Consider the following 24,548-nt stretch of genomic DNA (forward strand, 5'->3'; position numbering starts at 1 on the left):
GTTAAATTGGTGCAATTTTTTGATGTAAACAGGCCTTAATAGTGCTTTCTCCTTATTCCCCTCTCCCTCCCTCCCCTCAAAACTTTAGGGAAATTAAATGCAAGAAGCCTTGTGCTAATGCAGCATTGAGCTTGAGAAGTCACGTATATGGAGTCCAAAAATGACTGAACTTACATAGCAATGGTAACTTGGCCGCACTGAAAAGCTGTTAGGCTGTAGCTCTGACTGCAGAAATGTCTCTCTCAGACCCAGCGAGTGAGGTTTGGTTTATTCATTCTATCAGTTGGATATAATTGGTCTCCATGCATTTTTTTAAAATATTATAACTAGAAAAGCCCAAGGATCCAGAGCCTGACTGCAAATCTTCCCAAAGCTGTTATGATCTGGGATCTTGATACAGATGCTTTAATCATGGGAGAGATTTCTGAGTGCGCCCTTCCCTCCCCCCCCTTTCCATTTCATATGAAGCTTATTGCATCTGTCAGTGGTTCCAGTGAAGAATGTTTGAAATCCCTCTCTATTAAAAGAAAAACATAGAATCCAGATTCCCAAATCAGACACTCTCTCTCTCGGTACTGGTACCGCCCCTATTACAGCAGTATCTATGCACCTTGCAATCTTTAACGTCTCTCTCCTCCACCTGCCTGTGTGGTTGGGCAGGACTCTTGTCCCTGTTGTACAGATGGGGAACCAGGCAGAGTGAGACTAAGTGATTTGCGCAAGGTCACGCAGCAAGTCTGTGGCAGAGCAGGGAATTGAACCAAGGTCTTAAACTCTCCCCACTGGATATCTTTCCCATCGGCCATGCTTTTTATCATGTTACATCCAGGATCGTGCAAGGAGTGGGTGAAATGACTTTCCCTTTGTGTTAAGAAGAGAATTCTTCACCATAGGATTTTCAGCCCAGATTTTATATAATCCGTGACAAGACCAACTGTTAGCTGAGGATGGACTGCTGACTTTGCACACCTCCTTGAAATAATTTCTGGGCTGTCTTCATTCCTTTCATACCCCTTGGGATTGTGCCAGTTGCCCCAGATGGAGATCTGGGTAACCTTTTCACTTGTGAGTGAGCCTTTGAAGATTACAGTGTCTCGACATGTCTGTAACTGCACAGCTCACTGCTAGCTAAACCGGTTTCCTCCCAAAAGGTAATTGCTTCAGTGTCCTGAGATATTAAGACCAATTAAAGGCTAACGATGCACATCTTAGTTTTTCTCATCAGGCAGACCTTAAAAATTGAGATCCCGCTTTGGTGATTTTATGGGAGAAATAATAAAATCCTGGATCTCCTCTGTGTTAGCTATTGGGTAGGAACATCAGAGGCTGTGCAGTACTCTAGAGCTTCAGGCTACAGGGAGGTCGGAGAGGAGACCCCCTTTCTGGACACTTAAAACTTGGTGCCAGGCTTAGAACTCCAGGGGCTGTATTTTCAGATGCACTATAACCTCTACTAGATCCTGCTGTCCTCCCTCTACCTGCAGTGCAGAGCTTAACTGGCTAGTAAGGGATTTCCTAAGTTGGCCCCTTATTCTGGCCCTGGTGCAGAGGCCATAGCTAGGAAAAGGCAGTGTGGTTGAAACTCTGCTATCCTCTGCGTGTCACTGCCTGGCAGAATGGGTCCTTGGGGTGAGGTGAGGGGCTGCTCACCCCTGCTAAGTTGCAGTGCAACTTAGAGCAACCCTTGGGCTGCTCTGATTTGTGCTAGGGCAAGTGCTTGGTCACAGCTGAGGACTCGCCTGCTAGTCTCTAGAATGTCACCTGCAGTTCTGTGGATGCAAATAAGTCATCTTTAAACATCTGCTGTCACCAATCCAGGTGCTAGACATCTATAACTTGATTCTCATTAGGGTATTCCTGTGTTTGGGGCAGGGATGGGGAGAAGTTACCTTGATTGCTCCTGTATTCTGAGTCTGTGCATGGGGCTCTACCAGCCCCGGTGTGTGTTAGGCCAACCTCAGGGTTTCTCATGTTCTTCTTTCCATGGCCTTCTTGAGCAGTGGGGAGTGGAGAATACCCCTGTGCAATGCACTCGAGCCACAGTCCTGTGGTCCATCCTCTATGCTGGGAGCTGGCACCAGGGTTTCTGTAGAGCCTTTGCCCTAGCCAGGAGGCCCCCTGTGTAGGTGAGGGTCTTGAACAGCCATTTCCATGCCCTGCCAGAGCAGTGTAATGGGGCCTTAGTATGAGCATCCCGCCCTAGATTCCATTGCTTTCAAAGCTGCAGGCACCCAGTAGAGGCAGATTTAGAAACTTTGCCCTAAGGGCCTGATCCAGCTAAGCCACAGTAGCTGGATTGTGCTGTAAGTGCTTAGAAAAGTGTTTTCGTTCCATATTTCAGCAGAGTGCTTTCCAAAGCCCCCAGCTTTCCTGTTTGATCAGAAGAATGGTGAGTGAAAAGTGTAGGACGTGTAAGAAATGCTTTATGGAATACAGCAACTGATGTAAATTGGTGCCCAAAACACCGCAGTTTACCATGGGTTCTGTGCATTATTTTGCTAGTGCCAAAGTCTCCTACAAAATAAACTCCCAGTGTTCTGAGTCTGTTTTTATTACAGGGTTCTCATTGATTGGGTTCTTATATTTTGACCAGAAATCTTTGCTTAAAAGTCACCATCCTCAGTATCCTCCAGTCTGGTATATTTTGTGGGATTCCACAGTATGTTTACTGATATGTATGCTACGGCAGAGCTAGTAGAGCTAACCTTACTAGGGCAGAAAGGCTGCTAAACTGAAGCTGGGGAGGGATTGATACACGATCTGGAGTTAGGCAGTTTGCGTCTGTTGTAGGCTGTTGGGTGTGTGTGACATGAATGCATTAATGGTCCTTTTAATACCGCTGCCCCCTCTTATAGTTTGCCCTCCAATCGTACACCTTTGCCCATTCTGTAGCCGCAGAATTGGATTTCTTACACTTTTATATTTTGATGAATAACCCTCCTACTCCCATGTCCTTATTAAACTCTGCAAATACAGTCCTCATGCTTCAACTCATTCACAAGTTATTACCAGTGGAAAGTGCCATTTTCAGGACATATGCATTCGCACTGCTTTAGTAAATGGCCCATAACTCTGTCTCTGCTGCATTCAGGGGAGTGAAACTTCTGGAAGGACGGGGGCCGGCTGGATGAGAGTTTGGCATGAAGGACTAATGACCTGACCCCTGGTAAATTTCTTCCCCTTCTGAGCTGCTTTCCTGGGAGCTGGTGGCTGGTTTGGCCTAGGCTAACTCCAAAGATCAGGCAGGAGTTGGAGAAGGTAAACATTTAAAATAAAGCCCTGGAGCACTCAGTTAATATTTCAGGAAAAGAAACTTTTTTATTTCATCAAGAGGATGGATTTTGTACCCCTCCCCCCTTTCTACTGGACCGAGGGAACGAAGGAGTAGCCTAGGTTTGCAGTGGTTCAAACCGCAGCCCCATCCAAGCTTGCGGTTGGTGTGGCCTCACACAGTGAGACTGCGGTTTCATGAAGCAGGTGTTTTTCTTGCTCAACCTTTCAGCAGCATGGCAGTTGTACCAATGCATGCTCGATTCCTGCAGCACCTGCTCCAGTGTACCCAGCCCAGTGGCTAGAGCAGGGCGGGTTCAGACTGATGGGTAACTTCCAAATGCAAGGTTCTGTGCTGTAGGGTGGAGTAGAATTAGCCAGACTATTGGATCTGCAAGGTTTGTTGGCTTCCTGGATGGGCCGGGGAGCAGCTGTTGTAGACAGTGGAGTTAAACCTGGCAGCCAAAGTGTTACAAACAGTGCCTTAAAAACCCCTGGGATAACAGGCAATGTGAGCTGTGAGGTCAAGGCATTCCAGCCCCAATAGCTTTTCACCTGGTGTAGACAGAATCTGTACCTCAATGGGCCTGAGTCTCTCTCCACTTGAGGGACAGGTAAATTACTATCCCTGTTTTGCATGGGGAAACCGAGGAACATGCAAGCAGAGTGACTTGCCCAGGGTCACACAGGGGAGTTAGTAGCAGAGCTGGGAGCTGAACCCTGGCCTTGTGATCTCCCGTCATTGGCTTTAGTGCCCTTTCCCTTACGAATAAGTCTGTATGTTTCTAAAAGTCCTTGGGGATTTACGCTCTATAAAATTCCTTTGCAGAAGTACACTACTGCTTTAGAGGAAGGTGGAGCACTACTTGACTTGGCCGGTGGCTCAGGAGTCAACTCTAAGAGCTTCAGGCCCTGGAGTGCTTTCCAGGGGATGAGGATGGCTCTGGGGATGATGCTGAGGTTGAGAGAGACTCAGGCCTGTCTACACTATGACTTTAGGTCGAATTTAGCAGCATTATCTCGATTTAACCCTGCACCCGTCCACACAACGAAGCCCTTTTTTTCGACTTAAAGGGCTCTTAAAATCGATTTCTTTACTCCACCCGTGACGAGGGGATTAGCGTTGAAATCGGCCTTGCCGAGTCAAATTTGGAGTACTGTGGACGCAATTCGACGGTATTGGCCTCCGGGAGCTATCCCAGAGTGCTCAGTTGTGACCGCTCTGGACAGTACTCTCAACTCAGATGCACTGGCCAGGTATACAGGAAAAGGCCCGCAAGCTTTTGAATTTCATTTCCTGTTTGGCCAACGAGGCGAGCTCACCTGCACAGGTCACCATGCAGAGCTCATCATCACAGGAGACCATGCAGTCCCAGAATCGCCAAAGAGCTCCAGCATGGACCGAATGGGAGGTACGGGATCTGATTGCTGTATGGGGAGATGAATCCGTGCTGGCAGAACTCCGTTTGAAAAGACGAAATGCCAAAACGTTTGAAAAAATCTCCAGTGGCATGAAGGACAGAGGCTACAACAGGGACCCGCAGCAGTGCCGCGTTAAAATTACAGAGCTCAGGCAAGCCTACCAAAAAACCAGAGAGGCAAATGGCTGCTCCGATTCAGAGCCCCAGACATGCCACTTCTATGATAAGCTGCATGCCATTCTAGGGGGTGCAGCCACCACTATCCCAACCCTGTGCTTTGACTCTGTCCAAGGAGTGGCAGGCAACACAGAAGTGGGTTTTGGGGACGAGGAAGATGATAGCTCACAGCAAGGAAGTGGAGAAACCAGTTTCCACAACAGCCAGGATCTGTTTCTCACCCTGGACCTGGAGCCAGTACCCCCCAAACCCACCCAAGGCGGGCTCCTGGACCCTGAAGGTGGAGAAGGGACCTCTGGTGAGTGTACCTTTGTAAATATTATACATCATTTAAAAGCAAGCATGTTTAATTATTAATTTGCCCTGGCATTCACGGCCAGTACAGCTACTGGAAAAGTCTGTTAACGTGTCTGGGGATGGAGCGGAAATCCTCCAGGGACATCTCCATAAAGCTTTGCTGGATGTACTCCCAAAGCCTTTGCAAAAGGTTTCTGGGGAGGGCAGCCTTATTCCGTCCTCCATAGTAGGACACTTTACCATGCCAGGCCAGCAGCACGTAGTCGGGAATCATTGCAGAGCAAAGCATTGCAGCGTGTGGTCCTGGTGTTTGCTGGCATTCAAACAACATCCGTTCTTTATCTCTCTCTGTGTTACCCTCAGGAGAGTGATATCATTCATGGTCACCTGGTTGAAACAGGGTGGTTTTAGTAAGGGGACATTCAGAGGTGCCCATTCCTGCTGGCCTGTTTGCCTGTGGCTGCACAGAAATCTTCCCCGCTGTTAGCCACGCGGTGGGGGGAGGGGGTGAAGCCATTATCCCAGAGAATTGGGGTTGTGTGTGTATGTGGGGGGCAGGATTAGTTGGGTTTCTGCTGCACGTGAACCTGGAAACTGCAGCCCCTCCTTTTAAATTGCCAACCCATTTTTAATGGGCAACCCAATGGCTACTTCGTATGGGAAATAAGGGTGCTGCCGTTTGAAGCCATTCCCACATGTTTTGAAAGTTAAAGAAGCCAAAAGACTGTGGCTTACCATGGTTGCCTGCAAGCTGAATTCTGCTGCCTGGTCCTGCGTGTGTGATCTCTCACACCAAACCGGCATACCCTCAATAAGAGGCAAAATGCGACCTTGTAATGAAAGCACATATGCTATGTAATGTTAACAGCAAGGTTTAACGTGAAAGAGTGTACCCATTGTTCTATAAAATGTGTCTTTTTAACTACCACTCTCCCTTTTTTTTCCCTCCACCAGCTGGATATGTTTCTCCTTCCCAGAGGCTAGCGAAGATTAGGCAAAAAAAACGCACTTGCGATGAAATGTTCTTTGACCTCATGCTGTCCTCCCACACTGACAGAGCACAGCAAAATACGTGGAGGCAGACAATCTCAGAGTTCAGGAAAACACAATATGACCGCGAGGAGAGGTGGTGGGCTGAAGATGGTAGGTGGCGTCAGCTTGCTGAAAGAAGGCAGGAGTCAATGCTCAGGCTGCTGGAGGATCAAACTCATATGCTCCAGTGTATGGTTGAGCTGCAGGAGAACAGACTGCTGCTACAGCCCCTGTGTAGCCAACCCCCCTCCTCCCCAAATTCCATAACCTCCTCACCCAGACGTCCAGGACTGCGGTGGAGGGGCCTCTGACCACCCAGTCACTCCACCCCAGGGGATTACCCAAGCAACAGAAGGCTGGCATTCAAGAAGTTTTAAAGTACTGTGTGGCCTTGTCCTTCCCTCCTCCACCACCCCACCTGGGCTACCTTGGCAGTTATCCCCCTATTTGTGTGATGAATAAATAAAGAAAGCATGAATGTGAAGCAACAATGACTTTATTGCCTCTGCAAGCGGTGATTGAAGCGGGAGGGGAGGGTGCTTAGCTTACAGGAAAGTAGAGTGAAACCGGAGGGGTTTCCATCAAGGAGAAACAAACCAAACTTTCACACTGTAGCCTGGCCATTCCTGAAACTAGTTTTCAAAGCTTCTCTGATGCACACCACGCCCTCCTGTACTCTTCTAACCGCCCTGGTGTCTGGCTGAGCGTAATCAGCGGCAAGGCAATTTGCCTCAACCTCCCACCCCGCCATAAACGTCTTCCCCCTTACTCTCACAGATATTGTGGAGCGCACAGCAAGCAGTAATAACAATGGGAATATTGGTTTCGCTGAGGTCTAACCGAGTCAATAAACTGCTCCAGCGTGCTTTTAAACGCCCAAATGCACATTCTACCACCATGCTGCACTTGCTCAGCCTGTAGTCGAACATCCAGGGTGCCTGTGTACGGCTTCATGAGCCAGGGCATTAAGGGGTAGGCTGGGTCCCCAAGGATAACTATTGGCATTTCAACATCCCCAACAGTAATTTTCTGGTCTGGAAAGTAAGTCCTTTGCTGCAGCTTTTGAAACAGACCAGAAGCTCCTGAAGATGCGAGCGTCATGTACCTTTCCCGGCCATCCCACGTTGATGTTGGTGAAATGTCCCTTGTGATCCACCAGTGCTTGCAGCACCATTGAAAATTACCCCTTTCGGTTTATGTACTCGCTGCCTTGGTGCTCCGGTGCCAAGATAAGGATATGGGTTCCGTCTATCGCCCCACCACAGTTAGGGAATCCCATTGCACCAAACCATCCACTATGACCTGCACATTTCCCAGAGTCACTACCCTTGATAGCAGCAGCTCAGTGTTAGCATTGGCTACTTGGATCACAGCAGCCCCTGCAGTAGATTTGCCCACTCCAAATTGATTCCCGACTGATCGGTAGCTGTCTGGCGTTGCAAGCTTCCAGAGGACTATTGCCACTCGCTCGTGAACTGTGAGGCCTGCTCTCATCTTGGTATTCTTGCGCTTCAGGGCAGGGGAAAGCAAGTCACAAAGTTCCTTGAAAGTGCCCTTATGCATGCGAAAGTTTTGCAGCCACTGGGAATCGTCCCAGACCTGCAATGCTATGCGGTCCTACCACTCTGTGCTTGTTTCCCAGGTCCAGAATCGGCGTTCCACACCATGAACCTGCCCAATTGACACCATGATGTGCACATTGCAGGGGACCGTACTTTGTGAGAAGTCTATGTCCATGTCCTCATCACTCTCGTCACCACGCTGCAGTCCCCTCCTCCTCGCCTGGTTTCGCTTTTCTTGCAGGTTATAGTTCTGCATATGCTGCTGGATAACGCGCGTGGTGTTTATAATGCTCATAATTGCCGCGGTGATCTGAGCGGGCTCCATGTTCCCAGTGCTATGACGTCTGTGCTGAAAAAAGGCGCGAAACGATTGTCTACTGTTGCTCTGACAGAGGGAGGGGCGACTGACAACATGGCTTACAGGGTTGGCTTACAGGGAATTAAAATTAACAAAGGGGGTGGCTTTGCATCAAGGAGAAACAAAATGGCCCTCTCAAGGATAGAACTCAAAACCCTGGGTTTAGCAGGCCGTTGATTTCACGGAGGGAGGGAGGAGAAAATGAATACAAAACAAATCTGGTCTGTTTCTTGTTTTGATCCACTTCATCTATCTTTATGCATCTTGCTGGCAGCAGACGGTGCAGTACGACTGCTGGCCATCGTCATCTCCTGGGTGCTCGGCAGAAGACGGTGCAGTATGACTGCTGGCCATCGTCGTCTCCTGGCTGCTCATTAGAAGACGGTGCAGTAGGACTGCTGGCAGGACTGAATCTCCATGAGACGAAACTTAAAAGGGAAATGACCTGGCTGAGTCACTCCCATGTTTGCCCAGACACCCCTAACCTCACCGAGGTCGGTTAAAAGAACGCCCTGGAGTACGTCAACGATGGCTACCAGTCATACTGCACTGCCTGCTGCCAAAAGGCAATGCGCGGCTGCCGTGTAGCAATGCAGTACCACGTCTGCCAACACCCAGGAGACATACAGTGACGGTGAGCTGAGTGGGCTCCATGCTTGCTGTGGTATGACGTCTGCTCGGGTAACCCAGGAAAAAAGGCACGAAACGATTGTCTGCCCTGGGTTTCATGGAGGGAGGGAGGGAGGGAAGGGGGGGGCCTGATGATATGTACCCAGAACCACCCGCGACAATGTTTTTGCCACATCAGGCTTTGGGATTTCTACACAGAATTCAAATGGGCGGCAGAGACTGCGGGAACTGTGGGATAGCTACCCACAGTGCAACGCTCCGGAAGTCAACGGTTGCCTCGGTACTGTGGACGCACTCTGCCGACTAAATGGCAGACAAATGCAGTAGGACCATTTGTGTGGGGGCACACACAATCGACTGTATAAAAACGCTTTTCTGCAAAACCGACTTCTATAAATTCGACCTAATTTTGTAGTGTAGACATACTCTTAGTAGGATCTTGCCCACTTACTGGTGCCGCCATCCCTGGTGGTAAAACAGAGCTGATCTCTGAAGTCAGCGGAGATGTGGGCAAGTTTGAGTACAGTGAAGCCAAAGGGTAGCTGGCTCGAGCTGGAGCTGGAGCTGGGCGAGTAACCCGTGTATGAAGCAGCGCTTGTGACATCACAATGGGCCTTCCTGGAAAAGCATGATGGCATTGCTCGGCTGCTGACCTAGAAGACCTGCTTCTCTCGGGAAATGGGCTCCCCCTGCCTGGTTCTAGTATGAACAGCTGTATTCAGGCAGCAGTGACTGGCTTCACAGCAAGTCCCCAGCACAGCTGGGGGCGCAGGTTAGGAGGTGAGTTGGGTGCGGAGGGTGGAAAGGAAAAAGGAACAGCTTTCTTGTATTTGGGTGGTTCTTTTCATGTTGGGCAGCCCTGGCAGTCAGTGCCTAGTTCTGGCAGGGGCGGGGTGGTTGGCTGTCTGGAACAGGCTTGGAAGTGTTGGGATAATGGTCGGACTCTTCCTGCCTGTACTGTAATTTACCAGGATTTGATGAGGGTCCCTGCTTGGGACCTGTCTCATTTAGACAACAGTTCTTTTCTCATCAGGTGTTGGGTTCACGGTGAGAAGGGTATAAAATACTTGCCAAACCATGTTTTGTGGCATGCTAGCAGTGGGCAAACCCCCTGGCATTTCATCCTGAAGACAGGAGGGTTAACTCTGCATTAGATTATAAGTGACGAGAATTTGTTAATCTTAGTTTTGATGCCTAGGGTATGGCCAAAGTCTGGCCTGCACTTCAGTCCTGACCTCGAGCCACCTATTTCCAATCTTGGGTGCGTATGGCTTGTTACCTGATTGACAGCATCTCCTGCTTTTACAGTCATGGGGTATCTCTCAAGAGAAGAGACTGTCTCTTGGGCCTCCTGGGTGGGGCTTTTGTGAAATGGCTGTGGGGCCACATTGAGATCCACGTGCCTCAGAGCTGTCCGTGCTACCGTTGTGGAGCAGTGTCTGAGACTGGAAATATCAGTGAATGCAGAAGGGTTGCTTTTGCTGTGCTCCGTCTGTCTGTCAGGGGCAGGGATAGCTCAGTGGTTTGAGTATTGGCCTGCTAAACCCAGGGTTGTGAGTTCAGTCCTTGAGGGGGCCATTTATAGATCTGGGGCAAAAATTGGGGATTGATCCTGCTTTGAGCAGCGGGTTGGATGAGATGACCTCCTGAAGTCCCTTCCAATCCTGATATTTCTATGATTTGTTGCTACAGGAAAATCAAGTCAGATAGCTTCTGTAAAGAAGCTTAGTGCTTTTCTTGCGTTGTCAAGCAGGAGGATTTGGCTGGAATATATTGTGTATTAGAGAATTCCGAGTTTGCACCTTGTTAACCAGAACAATTGATTTTTCCACTAGAGAGAACTGAGACAACAGGTTTAAGGGCTTCACATCTTTTGGAAGAATTTTCTGTAGAGAGAGGGCCTGATTCTGGTGACCCTTGAGCTGCTGTAGATGGTGAATAACTCTGTTCCTGTCAATGCAGTCACTCTGGGCTAGTACCTACATAATGGGGACCATTGTGTGTTTTCACTCTGATGCTTGGATCTCCTCTCTCTCATCACACTGTACCAAAACTCCTTTAACCCGCCAGCAGGGGGCACTTCTAGATGGGGGGTGGGCATGGCTAGCACCCTTCACATGGGAGAAACCAGTATGCATCTGCTCCATAATGCACAGCTGGTGGCAGCGTGCCAACCCCTGGCTTGCTCATTTCCCTGCAAAGCAGCGGTATAACAAAGCAGTCCCCTGCCTCACCTTGTTTCTTGCTCTTTTTGATCCCTGCTCTAGTTAGGCCTCCAGTCTCACTGTGCTGTAAGTCCCCAGGGAAGGGCCCTGTCATCTGCCTCTTGCCTGCTGGATGTTACTACAGAATAGGGATGGCTAGTACAGGGGTGGATGCTGCCCCTTCAAGAGAGTAAGTCTACTTCCCTCTCCCATCGGACCTGTTGTCCTCCTCTTTTTCGAGTAGATGAACGTGGTGGGTTGGGTAGCAAGGGCTGGGCACAGCTGATGTGCCAATGCCCCTCACTTCTCAGCTGCAGGGGGGTGAGGACTGCTGTTCCAGCCTCCCCCTCTGCCCCCCCCAATCCTGCTAGCGGCTGTCAGTACTATCCGGATGCTGCTATTCTAGTCCTGCCCCACTCCCCCAACTCTGCCCCACCAGCAGCCCCCTAGCTTATTCCAGCCCTGGGCCTCTCTCACAAGCATGCCAAAGGTGGTGATGGGCAAATATTCACTGCCAGCTTAACAGAGGCCACCAAACTCGTCACAGCCGAGAGCCAATCAGGACGGGAGCCCAGCTTTCCAAAGGGGACTGACTAGTGCTTTCCCCTCTGCACCATCTAGCCCGAGTCATCTTGTCCCGTTTAGTTAAGGGACAGATCAGCAGAGGAACAATTGTAGCTCTGTAATGGGCTCTCCATTCTCTCTCCCTGTACATCTGGAAATGCTCTGGACTGCCTCTTGCATGGGGGAGGGGGTGGTGCTCGGCTGGAAATTCCAGCTGCAGCGGTCTTCTGACACATCCGTGCCCTTGGAAATGTTATTGGAAGGGAAGCCTCCCGGAGGCAATGGCACACAGTTTTCCCTTCAGTCCCATGTCCTGGAGCTTCCGCAAGGAGCCTCTGCCCTTTCAGGCAGGTTCAGTCTCATGGTTCCTTTTTCTTTACTGCTATGAATGCCCCCCACACTTTCTGCCGGCCCACATCTGATCTGGGATTCGTATCCCTTTTGCTCTCTTCCCCAGCATCGCTTGAAATCTGCCCGTGGGAAAGCGCTAAACCAGTGGTTCCCAAACGTTAACAGCCTGCGAACCCCTTTCACTAACTTGTGAAATCTTGTGAACCTCCTCCCCCATTACAAATTAAATATTTCCAGGGATTTAAATTTAAATTTCCTCCACACTCCGCCGGGCTGCTGGACCCCGCTGACCGCCCCGGTCAACTGAGCTCCACTGAGCTCGGGCTGCAGGTCCCGCTGACCGCCGGGGCTTGAGCTGCCAGCCCCAACTGCCTGGCCCCACTCTCCCTGGGGCTCGGGCTGCCAGCCCCGTGTGGAGTGCTGGGGTTTGGGTGGCCGGCTCCCCTGCTCACGGGGTGGGGGGCGGGGCTCGGGCTGCCAGCCCCGTGTGGAGTGCTGGGGTTTGGGTGGCCGGCTCCCCTGCTCACGGGGTGGGGGGCGGGGCTCGGGCTGCCAGCCCCGTGTGGAGTGCTGGGGTTTGGGTGGCCGGCTCCCCTGCTCACGGGGTGGGGGGCGGGGCTCGGGCTGCCAGCCCCGTGTGGAGTGCCCTGCTCTCCCTGGGGCTCGGGCTGTCTGCCCTGCAACCGGGTCCCACCTGCTGCCTCCAATGCCCTGGGTCCTCTGGCCGCCATGAGTGAAATTTTTCTGGCGAACCCCCTGTAACATCCTGCAAACCCCCAGGGGTTCGCGAACCCCAATTTGGGAGCCACTGCTCTAAAAAGCAGCTCCCAGACTGTATTGGTTCATGTACCCCCTTCTTGCAAGCCGGACTGTGACGTGGTTGGTGGAACCTCGAGCTCATACCACCTGCACCTGGCAGCTTGGGAACTCAAGGCGGTGTAAAGCACTGCAGCGATTGTTTTCTAAGGCCTGCTCTGCACTTAAAAATCAGACACCCTGAGCGCAGTAGGTAGGTGGCTGAACCCCCAGCGAAGGGCAGCTAGAATTTTTCTGTTGACTTAGTGATCCTCTCTCGGAGAGGTGAATTCACGCCATCCAGTGGAATGCACCAAGAGTGGCCAGACTGGGTCAGACCAATGGTTCATCTAGCTCAGGATCCTGTCTGCGGACAGTGGCTAATACCAGAGACTTCAAAGGGAATGAACAGACCCGGGTGATTATCAAGTGATCCATCCCCTGTTATCCAGTCCCAGCTTCTGGCAGTCAGAGGCTAGGTGCACGCAGAGCATGGGGTTGCTAACAGCCATTGGTGGACCTGTCCTCCATGCAAGTCGGGAAGTTGTGCGGGTATAACTGAGTCAGCTCGGGGATGTGACTCCCAAGCACCTTCATACCAGTGTAAGTGCATTCGCCCGAGGGGGTTGTGTTGTTTAAGCTCTGCGGGTGTAAAGTGGTACAACTGTGTGGTGTAGGCCAGGCCTTTGCGTGTAGCTCAGCGCTTCCCCAGTTGACCCATGGGGCCTTTTGTGCACTCTTGACCATGCCACAGGACGTGGGCTGCACCTGCTCACCAGAGCAGTGGCTGGAGTGCAGGGTTGCCAGCTGGCTGGTTTTTAACCAGCGTGGCTGGCAACTGGCAAGGCAGTAGAAAAACCAATGAAATGTGCCAGTTCCTCGCCCTCTCCCTTCCTTGCAAGCTGTGCATACGCATGTCCACGCCAGTGGCCATGCAGCAATTTTGTAAGTGCCGTGTGCTGCTGTGCATGCTGGACCCTTGGTGAGCTGAAACCACAGCAGCTGGGGCTCTGGCTCTTCTCAGTGCCAGGGAGGTGGGGTGGATAGACCTGAGGCTTGCCAGCAGCAGGGGTAAGGAGCAGGGACTGGGGTGTGGGAGGCAGGGATTCCTAGGAGGGGATGGTTTGGGGGGTTCCCTCAAGGGCAGGCTCCTGGGAGGGGTGGGTGAAGGAGCTCCTGGGCTAGGGGGTCAGGTTGATTGGGGAGGCTGAGAGGGGAAGAGGAGGGTCAGGCTGGGGTCAGGGATGGGAACAGCGGCTGGTTTCCCTGTGACTTGGAGAGCAGGGTCAGTGCTGATGAGGACTGGTAGAGTGGGTCAGTGTGTGTACGGGCTGAATCAGAGACAGACAGGGTGGCCCAGGGCAGAGGCTCGTAATTAGGATCTTCTCCTTGCAAAGTGCTGGTGCCCTCAGCTCCCATTGGAAGCAGCTAGGCCAGAGCATCCCCCAGTTTGTCTGTGATTTAGTGGAGCAGGAATTCGTTCATCTGATCCCCACCTCCTCAACTTAACCGGACTGACTTTTGCAATGGGCACTGCGCTTCTGAGCAGCTCAGTCAGTATTACTGGTGCTACTGATGCCCATTCCCCTCCCTTCTTGGCTCGGATCGTAAGCAAGTGGGCATTTCCCACCTGGCCGATGCGAGGGCTGCTGGCATGGTGAATACACCATCAGTGAGACTTTAGATACATGTTCCCTTTTCTGAGCCAGGCCCCTTGTGATGAAGAGGAGAGTGGACTTGGCTGTAGTGTAAGTATAAAGGAGATTTTTTTTAATTGAGAGGACAGACCTGTTGAGTCCTGTGATTTAGATGGGAGGTCTGCATAGTACGTGGGATCTGTTGTTCAAATCTTTCCTTGCACCGGTGCCCACGTTCACAGAGGCTAGCAGGCTGTCGTTCTCCTTGAGGCAGTAATAATAATGTATTGCAGTGCCAAAGGATTGCCAAACACTTTGCCAAATTTATAGAAAAGGCTAATTCTGTCCACCACTGAAATGCAGCCAGCTCTGGGGTGGAACTTGGTGGCTGGTTAACACCCCACAGCAGTATTACACAATGCTGTAAGGCAGGAATGGAAGAATGCTGCCTTCAATCAAAACTGCAGGGGGGACTTCAGGCACAAGAAGCAGAACCTGGGGTAACCCAGAGTGAAGTTTACTTAGGGCATCAGGGGTTCTAGCCCTGTTCTTCCAAGAAGTTCCATAGGCTCCTGTTCCTAGTTAGGGTCCCTGCATTTATATCCCACCCATGTCCCCTGTCACACACAGGTCTGGATTCAGTCCTGAGCTGGTGTGGGAAAAGGGTGGCCTACTGATCATGAACCCCACTGGCTTTCCTTGAAGGTCTACCATCAAAGTATGACCCTGCAGCACTTGAGGGGCACTCCCCACACTCACCCAGGTGAAGAGCAAAGGTAAAAGTTTCTCTGGGCCTGCAGCGTGCTCGTGAGAAGGGGATGTTTGTGGTTTAGCATCTTGGTTTAGAGCTTGGCTGTGGGCCAGCCTGGGCCCTGTTGTGCAGATGCTGACAGACGTGGGATGCTGCCCCATTTTGGGCATGGGGAGCGTTGAGGTGCCTAATCTGTCTGTGGCCAGTGTATGACAAGAGATCCATGCGGATTCCTCTTCTCCCTCCTCATACCTGATATTTGATGGTCCCTGACTCTTGTAGCCTCAGCCAAGCGGGGGGATACAGCAGCGCAGGCCTTTCCAGTGACGTGCCACAGCAGGGACGGGCTAATTCAGTCTCTGCAGCCCAGTCCATCTATGGCTTCTGTGCTGAACGTGGCACCAACTGCAGTGGTGTGTTGGCGGTGTGGCTGCAGCTGCCAGCTTCATTTATGTATGTAAGCTAACAGCTGTCAGGTGGTGGTAGCCTCTGGTTGCTACTAGCACCCCAAGTCCATGTGATCGTGCTGAGCTGTCATGTGGACGAGGCGCTGCACTGAGACTGCTGAAGCTCATTCCACTGGTGAGCTGTAGCAGGTTTTGCACTCGGTTGTTCCCAGGTGGCAGCTGCGTGTGCTAAGAGACTCCTGTGTGTTGCACTGGGCAGTAAGGAGCCATCTGATTCCTTGGTGTTGCGTGCTTTGGGTCTGTGGTTTGCTGAGTGGTGACTGATCTTTGTAAACCAAATTCCCTGTCCTCCCATGCCCAGCCTGGAGGCGAGCACAGTCAGTTTGTCTCATTTGCTTCCCCCAGAGTTGAGAAGTGTCTGTGAGGTCAGGAAGCAGAGGGAGGTGGCCACAGAACTGGGGGAACAACTGAATTTTCACATACTTGTGTGTGTTACAGGAAGTCAGGGGGCTCCAAAGGGGCCCACCCATGCAGATCAGAGTATGAAATGAGGGTCAGTCAGTCGCTCTGTCTGTCTGTCTGTCTGTCGGCGTGTGCGCACATATCTTAGGGGCAAGGACCATGTCTCCCCGTGGGTTTGTACAGCCCCTACACTGCAGCCCTCATCCTGATTGAGTCAGTTGGCTTCAGCTACAGTACAGAGACTAGTAAGTAAGTGTGCGTGTGTGTGTGTGTGTGTTTGCAGGTGTGTATCTGTATGTGTAGAGCACATGGATGGAAATAGTGGGTAGAAATAGCTAGAGTGGACTCCAGTAAGCTGGAGACTTGCATGAGAGGCTGCTGATCATCTCGTGGTAGCTCACAGCTGTATGACTCAAGGCAGAAGAAAGGAAAATCAATTTTTATATTTCACCTTGTTATGAAAGTTTCCTGAAATAACTCCAATAAACACATGGTAAAGTACAAACTATTAAAGAGCATGATGTGAATCAGAAAGAGATTTTGCGCGGGCTCTCAGAATTAATTTGAGTCTCTGAGAAGTATTCTCTTGGGGGGTTGGGAAAATCCAGTAGAAGAGATGGCAAAGATCACAGCAGCCCTTCTGGCGGTGGTGGGGTGTGTGTGGGGAGGGGGCTTCCCACTCTTGGTTACCTGGGCTCTCCATTTGGGAGTGTCACTGTTAAGTGGTTGTTGCCTTGTCTTCCAGCGCTGGTGAAGACAGCTGTTTTCATTTGCATGTGGCCAGGAGGCTGTGTCTTTTCCCCTCCTGTGTGGCTCTCACTACCCTGTTGCATGGGTTTGTTGCCTCAAGACTCAGTTGTGGCAAAGTGCTCAGCTTGGGGCTGTGTTTGTAAAGTGCAGCTGTCGCAGAAGGATCTGGGCTGCTCGGGAATTAGGGCGCTGTGCCGGGGCACAATGGGCTTGCATTGGCTACTTGTAGATATCTGGGCTGAGTTGAAGGTGTTTGTACTAACTCCTGGCTGCCCTCACTCCCCATGCTGTTCTGCTGCAGCTGAGATCAATAGGAGCACTGGAGCTAGGAGCCAGAGGCGCCTGTCATCCAGTGTGAGAGCCCCTCAGGTCTGGATCTTGCTCCTGCCCTGTGGCCCAGAGTAGCTGGAACTTGTCAGCCCTCAGAGCACGCTGCAAAGCTCTTCTTTCCAAGGGAGAGGTGCTGCAAGGAGGTGCTATTTAGCGGCCTGAGATGTAGCTTCCTTTGCTGTAGAACTGCTGGGTTTCTCTTTGTGAGCCTGATCATGAGGCCAGACCTGCACAGGTGGACCCTTGTGCTGCACTGATCCCCAGTGTGGGGGAAGGGGTCTGCCTTGATGGACCTGATGGCAGGATCAGGGTTGTTTGCTGAGGGCCCACTGGGCTTGGGTGTCATAGGGTGACCCCAATCCGGCGACACAGATGACATGGTCCAGCCATACAAGGAGCTGAGTCTCTCTCAATGCCCAATTCAAAAGCCTGCCTCTAGGCGTAGCACACATGCAATAACCTGTAAAACCCTCGTGATTAAACCATTCCATTAATGGGTCTGTCCCTCTCCTCTTTCTGCCTTTTGCTCCGGATCACCCACCTGATTGCTCCCAGAATCACTTCCTTCCCACGACTCTTTTTCCGTAGTCCCACATCTGGCCTCCTTCCTGCTTGGGCCTCCTACCCATGCTCAGGGGACATCCCTGCAGGACCACCCCTTGGGCCAGGGCTCAGCTTCCCACAGCTCTCTGCTCCAGCCTATCGCATGGGGGCTTCCTGCAGCATTCCACTCCCCCAGGGGTCCCTTGCCTGCAAGTCCATCCTCCAACATTAGGCTCAGCGTCCCATACAGAGGCGGGTTCTCCTAGGGGCCTCTGCACAAGCTCCCCTGAAATTTGCCAGGGCATCCCCAGCTCTGGCCAGTCCTCACCAACAATGTTCTTCACCTTTCAGTCTTTGCAGTGGATCCCTGGCCCAGCTCTCCTCTGCTGCTCCTGTGTCTTTCTCAGGCAGCTCTCTCCTGCCCTTTCCTGAGTTACCCCAGGTGCCTTCTCTTAATACACGTTTAGGAGGCAGCTGACCAGTCAGGTGTACGGGCCATGCTCCCCTTTCAGGGGTCCCATCCCCTTGACACAGATTGGGATTTTTATCTGTCTTTTTATAATTTTTCTGTTTAGATTTATAATTTGTCTAACCTTCAAATCCCTCCCATAAATGAGGAAAGAGGCAGGAAGTTCCCATTTCAGCCTGATGTGCTGACCTTCGCTCAGGCTCTGGGGTGAAGGGTGCCGTGGCTGGAGTGTTGGCACGGACCCTGTGTTTTCTGGCGCTTGTTGGTACGTTGCTACTCTGGTGGGTATACATCTGACCCTGCATCCCTGCTAGGGGAGATGGTGTTTTTTGCAGGCAGAAAACACTACTAGTGCGATGGTAAGGCAGAGGGATTAATCTCCAAGCGTACAGCTCCGAATAAAGGCTTCCCCAGCATTGAGGGAACAGCCAGCTTTGCATAGGCTCAACGTTTTACCAAATGTTTCTGTACTAAAAGATCTGACAAAATCTAAGATCACTAGTAGTGTGTCCATCACTTCATTTCCTTTTCCAATGAAAAGTGGTTTGGGTTTGTTTTTTGCCTGGTTAGGATTTAAAGCTTCCCTTGCGGTGTTACATTGCAAACCTTGTAGCAAGTTTCTCCTGTGCTACTAGAAAGAGTCTGAGACCAAAAGTGAAACTGGCTAGTGCCACAGTTGAGTAGTGGGAACAAAGCAAATACTCACCATTCAGGGTGAGATATAGATTAGATTTTTAAAATGTGTTCAAGTTTTAATAAGCTACATTGTTATGAATTACCCGGGTAAGAACATTTGTTTCTTTTAAAAACTTGATTTTTTAACCAGAGTGTCTTTTTCTTCCCCTTGCGTATCTGTCTTACAACAGGGTCTTCTGTTACTGATCACTGTGTCTGTCTGTAAGTAATCCAGATATTCACCTAAGGTGAATGGACACAGGTGCGGTTTAAACTAATCAAGTGTAAGCTGGAGAAAGTTGCTTTAGAAAAGCCGCTTGGAGGTATGGTATTAACATACTTGTCAGCCTGTGCTCCATGCATTTCTCTACAGTTCTAGGCCAAAGCACTGCTCCTGTGGGGTAGAGTCCGGAGTGCAATTGAATCTGTGTTGTGTTGCCTGGTGCCATGTGATTATTCAGAGAATTCCCCATGAAGGTTCTGCTGACACGTGAAATCTCGGAGTGATAAGCAAGAGGGAAGGGATCACTTCCAGGTCTTTGATGCATCCACTGAGAGCCTGGCATTTCCTTGGCGGGCAAAGGTGTTCCTCTGTCCAGGGAGGGACCACAGGCATTGCACAGCATTGGATTGCTGCCTTTCTGCTGCTCCTCAATTTGTTTGGTAGGAAGCCAGGTTGGTGCTGTGCGCTTGGAGAAACGGGTTGTCAGTGCCAGAGAAACCAGTCCCTAGTACGTTGGGTTCCTGTACATTCCCATACTGTAAGCAAGGTCCTGTCTACGTAAGCATGTGAGCACCTTTCTAGCAGGAGCTGTGGGTGTTTGGTACAGAGGTATGCACACTTTCTTCCTGGCTAGTGCAGAGAGAGCCTCCTAGTCCATCCCCTACCAAGAGCCCATCAGATGGTAGCTGGTTCGAGGCTCCTTTGCACAGAGTTCTAGGCTCTGGTGTGTTCCTTTGCTCCCCTCCCTGCGCTGTGGGTTGGTAACGATCTCTTCTCCTGCTCTCTTGCAGTCACACCCACTCTCCTGGTTCTATGGCTGCTGTGCGGGAGTGGTCCTGTACCCGCTGCACATTCCTGAACCCAGTGGGCCAGCGCCAGTGCTCCATCTGTGAGGCCCCCCGCCAGAAGCCAGACCTCAACCACATCCTGCGGCTCAGCGTGGAGGAGCAGAAATGGCCGTGTGCCCGCTGCACCTTCAGGAACTTCCTGGGCAAGGAGGCCTGTGAGGTGTGCGGCTTCACGCCAGAGCCTGGGCCTGGCGGCTCCCCACTGCCCATCATCAATGGCATCCTGCCCAAGCCCGCTGTCCTGGTGGAGCCCAAGGGGATCGCCACCGAGGAGGCACACAAGGTGGAGAGCAACAGCGAAGAGTCTGGGGGGAAGAGCCCTGACGAGGCGGAGCTGGAGGATGGCTGGGCCTGCCAGCGCTGCACTCTGCACAACACCCCCATGGCCAACTCCTGCTCCGCCTGTGGGGGACCACGCAAGCTCTCGCTACCCAAGATCCCCCCGGAGGCACTGGTAGTTCCCGAAGTCATTGCCCCAGCTGGGTTCCATGTGGCCTCAGCTCCCGCACAGCCCGGTGTTGCCATAGAAACCCTGGACAGTGACCCTGTTGCCATCCAGAGCCCGGTGATCACGGACCAGGACGTTCAGAAGATGCCAGCCTTCAGCCCCTTTTCCCCTGGCCTCCAGAACAACCCTGTGCCCAGGAGCCGCAGGGAGGTGCCACCCCAGCTGCAGCCACAGGTGCCTGACGCCTCTCAGCCCACATCTGGGCAGAAGGGGTCTCCGCAGGGCCAGGCCAGGGCGCCCCCTGCTGCCCGCTTCCAGGAGCTGCTGTCCAACAAGCGGCTGAGCGTGCTGGAGGAGGAGATGGAGGTCAGCCCGTCCCACTGGCAGTGCAACACCTGTGCCCTGCTCAACTCAGCTGGGTCGAGCAAATGTGAGACCTGCAGTGCTCTGAAAGGCAGTGACACTATCGACCTGGCGGGGGACTCGGTTCGCTTCATCCCCTGCAGCCCTTCCAGCCCCGACTTCACCACCTGGGCCTGTTCCAAGTGCACCCTAAAGAACCCCACCCTGGCGCAGAAGTGCAAAGCCTGTGGTTGCTCCAAACTGCACGGCTTCCAGGAGCATGGAGCGCAGGGCGAGCCGGCCCCCAAGTGCTCTGACTGTGGCTCCGACAAAGGGGGCTGCACCTCCTGTGGGAGCAAGGCCCCGTCGGCCCGGAAAATGGCCCGCCTCTTCCCTTCCCAGCCGCCCTTGGTCCAGGACAGCCCGAGCCAGTGGTCTTGCCCTGCTTGTACACTGCTCAACGAACTCAAGGCGAAGCACTGTGCAGCCTGCCACACCCCGCAGCTGTACATGACACAGCGCAAAGGTGCCAAGCCGCTCAAGAGGCGGGAGAGCATGGATGCGGAAAAGCGGCGCCAGACAGACGAGGGGGAGGCCAAGGCCCTGTGGGAAAACATTGTGAGCTTCTGCCAGGAGGTGAGTGCTTGCCAGGCCCTTTAATACCCCGCAGCCTTACTCTGCCCTCTGTGCCCGTGCTCCTCTGGCACTCTGCATAGCATGTGCGGGGAATGAGCTGGTTCTGAGCCATTGAGCCTGGCATCTCTCTGGCAAGCCCAAGTGGTTAGAATCATAGACTAACAGAGTTCGAAGGGACCTCTGGAGGCCATCTAGTCCAACCCCCTGCCCAGAGCAGGACCAATTCCAACTAAATCATCCCAGCCAGGGCTTTGTCAAGCCTGACCTTAAAAACTTCTAAGGAAGGGGATTCCACCACCTCCCTAGGTAACGCATTCCAGTGTTTCACCATCCTCCCAGTGAAAAAGTTTTTCCTAATATCCAACCTAAACCTCCCCTACTGCAACTTGAGACCATTACTCCTTGTCCTGTCATCTGCTATCACTGAGAATAGTCTAGATCCATCCTCTGTGGATCCACCTTTCAGGTAGTTAAAAGCAGCTATCAAATCCCCCCTCATTCTTCTCTTCCGTAGACTAAACAATCCCAGTTCCCTCAGCCTCTCCCCATAACTCATGTGTTCCAGTCCCCTAATCATTTTTGTTGCCCTTCGCTGGACTCTCTCCAATTTCTCCACATCCTTCTTGTAGTGTGGGGCCCAAAACTGGACACAGTACTCCAGATGAGGCCTCACCAATGTCAAATAGAGGGGAACGATCACGTCCCTCGATCTGCTGGCAATGCCCCTACTTATACACCCCAAAATGCCATTGGCCTTCTTGGCAACAAGGGCACACTGTTGACTCATATCCAGCTTCTCGTCCACTGTCACCCCTAGGTCCGTCTCTGCAGAACTGCTGCCTAGCCATTCGGTCCCTAGTCTGTAGCAGTGCATGGGATTCTTCCGTCCTAAGTGCAGGACTCTGCACTTGTCCTTGTTGAACCTCATCAGATTTCTTTTGGCCCAATCCTCCAATTTGTCTAGGTCCCTCTGTATCCTATCCCTATCCTCCAGCGTATCTACCACTCCTCCCAGTTTAGTGTAATCCGCAGACTTGCTGAGGGTGCAATCCACACCATCCTCCAGATCATTAATGAAGATATTGAACAAAACCGGCTCCAGGACTGACCCTTGGGGCACTCCGCTAGATACTGGCTGCCAACTAAACATGGAGCCATTGATCACTACCCGTTGAACCCGACAATCTAGCCAACTTTCTACCCACCTTGTAGTGCATCCATCCAGCCCATACTTCTTTAACTTGCTGACAAGAATACTATGGGAGACCGTGTCAAAAGCTTTGCTAAAGTCAAGGAATAACACGTCCACTGCTTTCCCTTCATCCACAGAACCAGTTATCTCATCATAGAAGGCAATTAGATTAGTCAGGCATGACTTTCCCTTGATGAATCCATGCTTACTGTTCCTGATCACTTTCCTCTCATCTAAGTGCTTCAGAATTGATTCCTTGAGGACATGCTCCATGATTTTTCCGGGGACTGAGGTGAGGCTGACCGGCCTGTAGTTCCCAGGATCCTCCTTCTTCCCTTTTTTAAAGATGGGCACTACATTAGCCTTTTTCCAATCTTCCGGGAGTTCCCCCGATCGCCATGAGTTTTCAAAGATAATGGCCAATGGCTCTGCAATCACATCCGCCAATTCCTTTAGCACTCTCGGATGCAACGCATCCGGCCCCATGGACTTGTGCACGTCCAGTTTTTCTAAATAGTCCCGAACCACTTCTTTCTCCACACAGGGCTGGCCACCTCCTCCCCATGCTGTGCTGCCCAGTGCAGTAGTCTGGGAGCTGACCTTGTTCGTGAAGACAGAGGCAAAAAAAGCATTGAGTACGTTAGCTTTTTCCACATCCTCTGTCACTAGGTTGTCTCCCTCATTTAGTAAGGGGCCCACACTTTCCTTGGCTTTCTTCTTATTGCCAACATACCTGAAGAAACCCTTCTTGTTACTCTTAACATCCCTCGCTAGCTGCAAATCCAGGTGTGATTTAGCCTTCCTGATTCCATTCCTACATGCCCGAGCAATATTTATATACTCATCCCTGGTCATTTGTCCAATCTGCTCAATTTAATCTTCCCTTTAGGTTTCTAGCCCTTATGGTTGCAGAGGATACTTTCACAGAGTGACCCATTGCAGTACTGTCTGCCTGAGTCTGCAGAGAGCCCAAAACACTAGTTCTGAGGTGTGTGTATTGCCCAGTTCTACTGAATGTGTGTTCACTCTGAAACCTAATGATGTTATAAAGGAACATTATTATTTGTATTCTGGTACTGCCTAGAAGACCCAGCTGGAGACTAGGACCCCATTGTGCTAGGTGATGTATAAACAGAACAAAAATGGTTCTTTCCCCAGAGAACGTATAGTTCAAGAATAAAACAAGAGACAAAAGGTGGATGCAGACTGATAGCAATAATACCACTTTTGCCAACCCCAAGAATTTAAAAATCTGTGACTTGGAGCCTAAAAAGTCATGATATGGACTTAAAAAACATGAGGTTTTAAAAATCATTCATTTGGAGCTCTTATTTGCCATCTGGCTTTTTAACCTTTAGGGTTCACATTCTTAAGCTTCTGTCTGCAGCCAGGAAGGCTAGGCATTTCTTGATTTGTTTTTGTTTTTAAATGAAAGCTGTAGTTCTGTTGTTTTCATGTGACTCCAAGGTTTTAGGGCTTTAAGAAAAAAAACAAACATGAGATTTGCCGTAAGGGTTGGCCACGCTGCAATGATTTGCTCTGATAGGATGCTTTGATGGCAACCTTCATTCATTGCTTCTACTAAAGAAGTCTCTAATCTCTCCTGCTTTCATCGCTGTAATGTAGGCGCACCTTATGGAGAAAGCATCCAGCTGTTCTGGGCTAGTGGGAGGCACTGTTACCTAGTGTTAAGAATCTTAGACTGGGACTTGGGAAACATGGGTGTCACTCTTGGCTCTGCCACTGGTTTGCTGGGTGACCTTGGGCAAGTCACTTTCTGACTGGTGCCTCAATTTCCCCATCTGTAAAGTGGGATAAAGATACTGACCTCTGTGTAAAGCACTTTGAGATCTACTGATTAAAAGCACTATAGAAGACTTGGGCATTGTAGCTTTTATTGCGGGTGGAATCTGGGTACTATCGCTCCCTTTTGCTGGTGAGGAATTCACCTCCATCCTCACTCAGCCCTGCTGGGGTTTCCCCCCTACAGCTCCCCACTGAAGATTATTGACCACCGGAATACTGACTCTGAATACAAGGCTGTAGAAAATGATGGCCTACATTTATTTTTATCGGTGCCCATCTTTGCCAAGGCAGCTGCGCACCTTTACATCCATAAGGCCCTGACTCAGGAAGGTATTTACAATGGGCCTAACTTTAAGCAAGTGACTTTG

The 24,548-nt window shown here is 51.2% G+C and overlaps 1 protein-coding gene across 5 annotated transcripts in view; it reads left to right on the forward strand.

The window, feature by feature from the left end:
• Positions 1–24,548, forward strand: part of CAPN15 (calpain 15) — a 95,754-nt gene that overhangs the window by 51,401 nt on the left and 19,805 nt on the right. For all 5 annotated transcript variants that reach the window (XM_073362858.1, XM_073362856.1, XM_073362857.1 and 2 more), the window contains one exon: positions 19,700–21,182. In XM_073362858.1, the coding sequence (XP_073218959.1) occupies positions 19,722–21,182 (1,461 nt within the window). In that variant the 5' untranslated portion in view covers positions 19,700–19,721. The remainder of the gene's footprint in view (positions 1–19,699; positions 21,183–24,548) is intronic.

Source organism: Lepidochelys kempii, chromosome 10 (assembly GCF_965140265.1).
Source record: "Lepidochelys kempii isolate rLepKem1 chromosome 10, rLepKem1.hap2, whole genome shotgun sequence".
Lineage (NCBI taxonomy): Eukaryota > Metazoa > Chordata > Testudines > Cheloniidae > Lepidochelys > Lepidochelys kempii.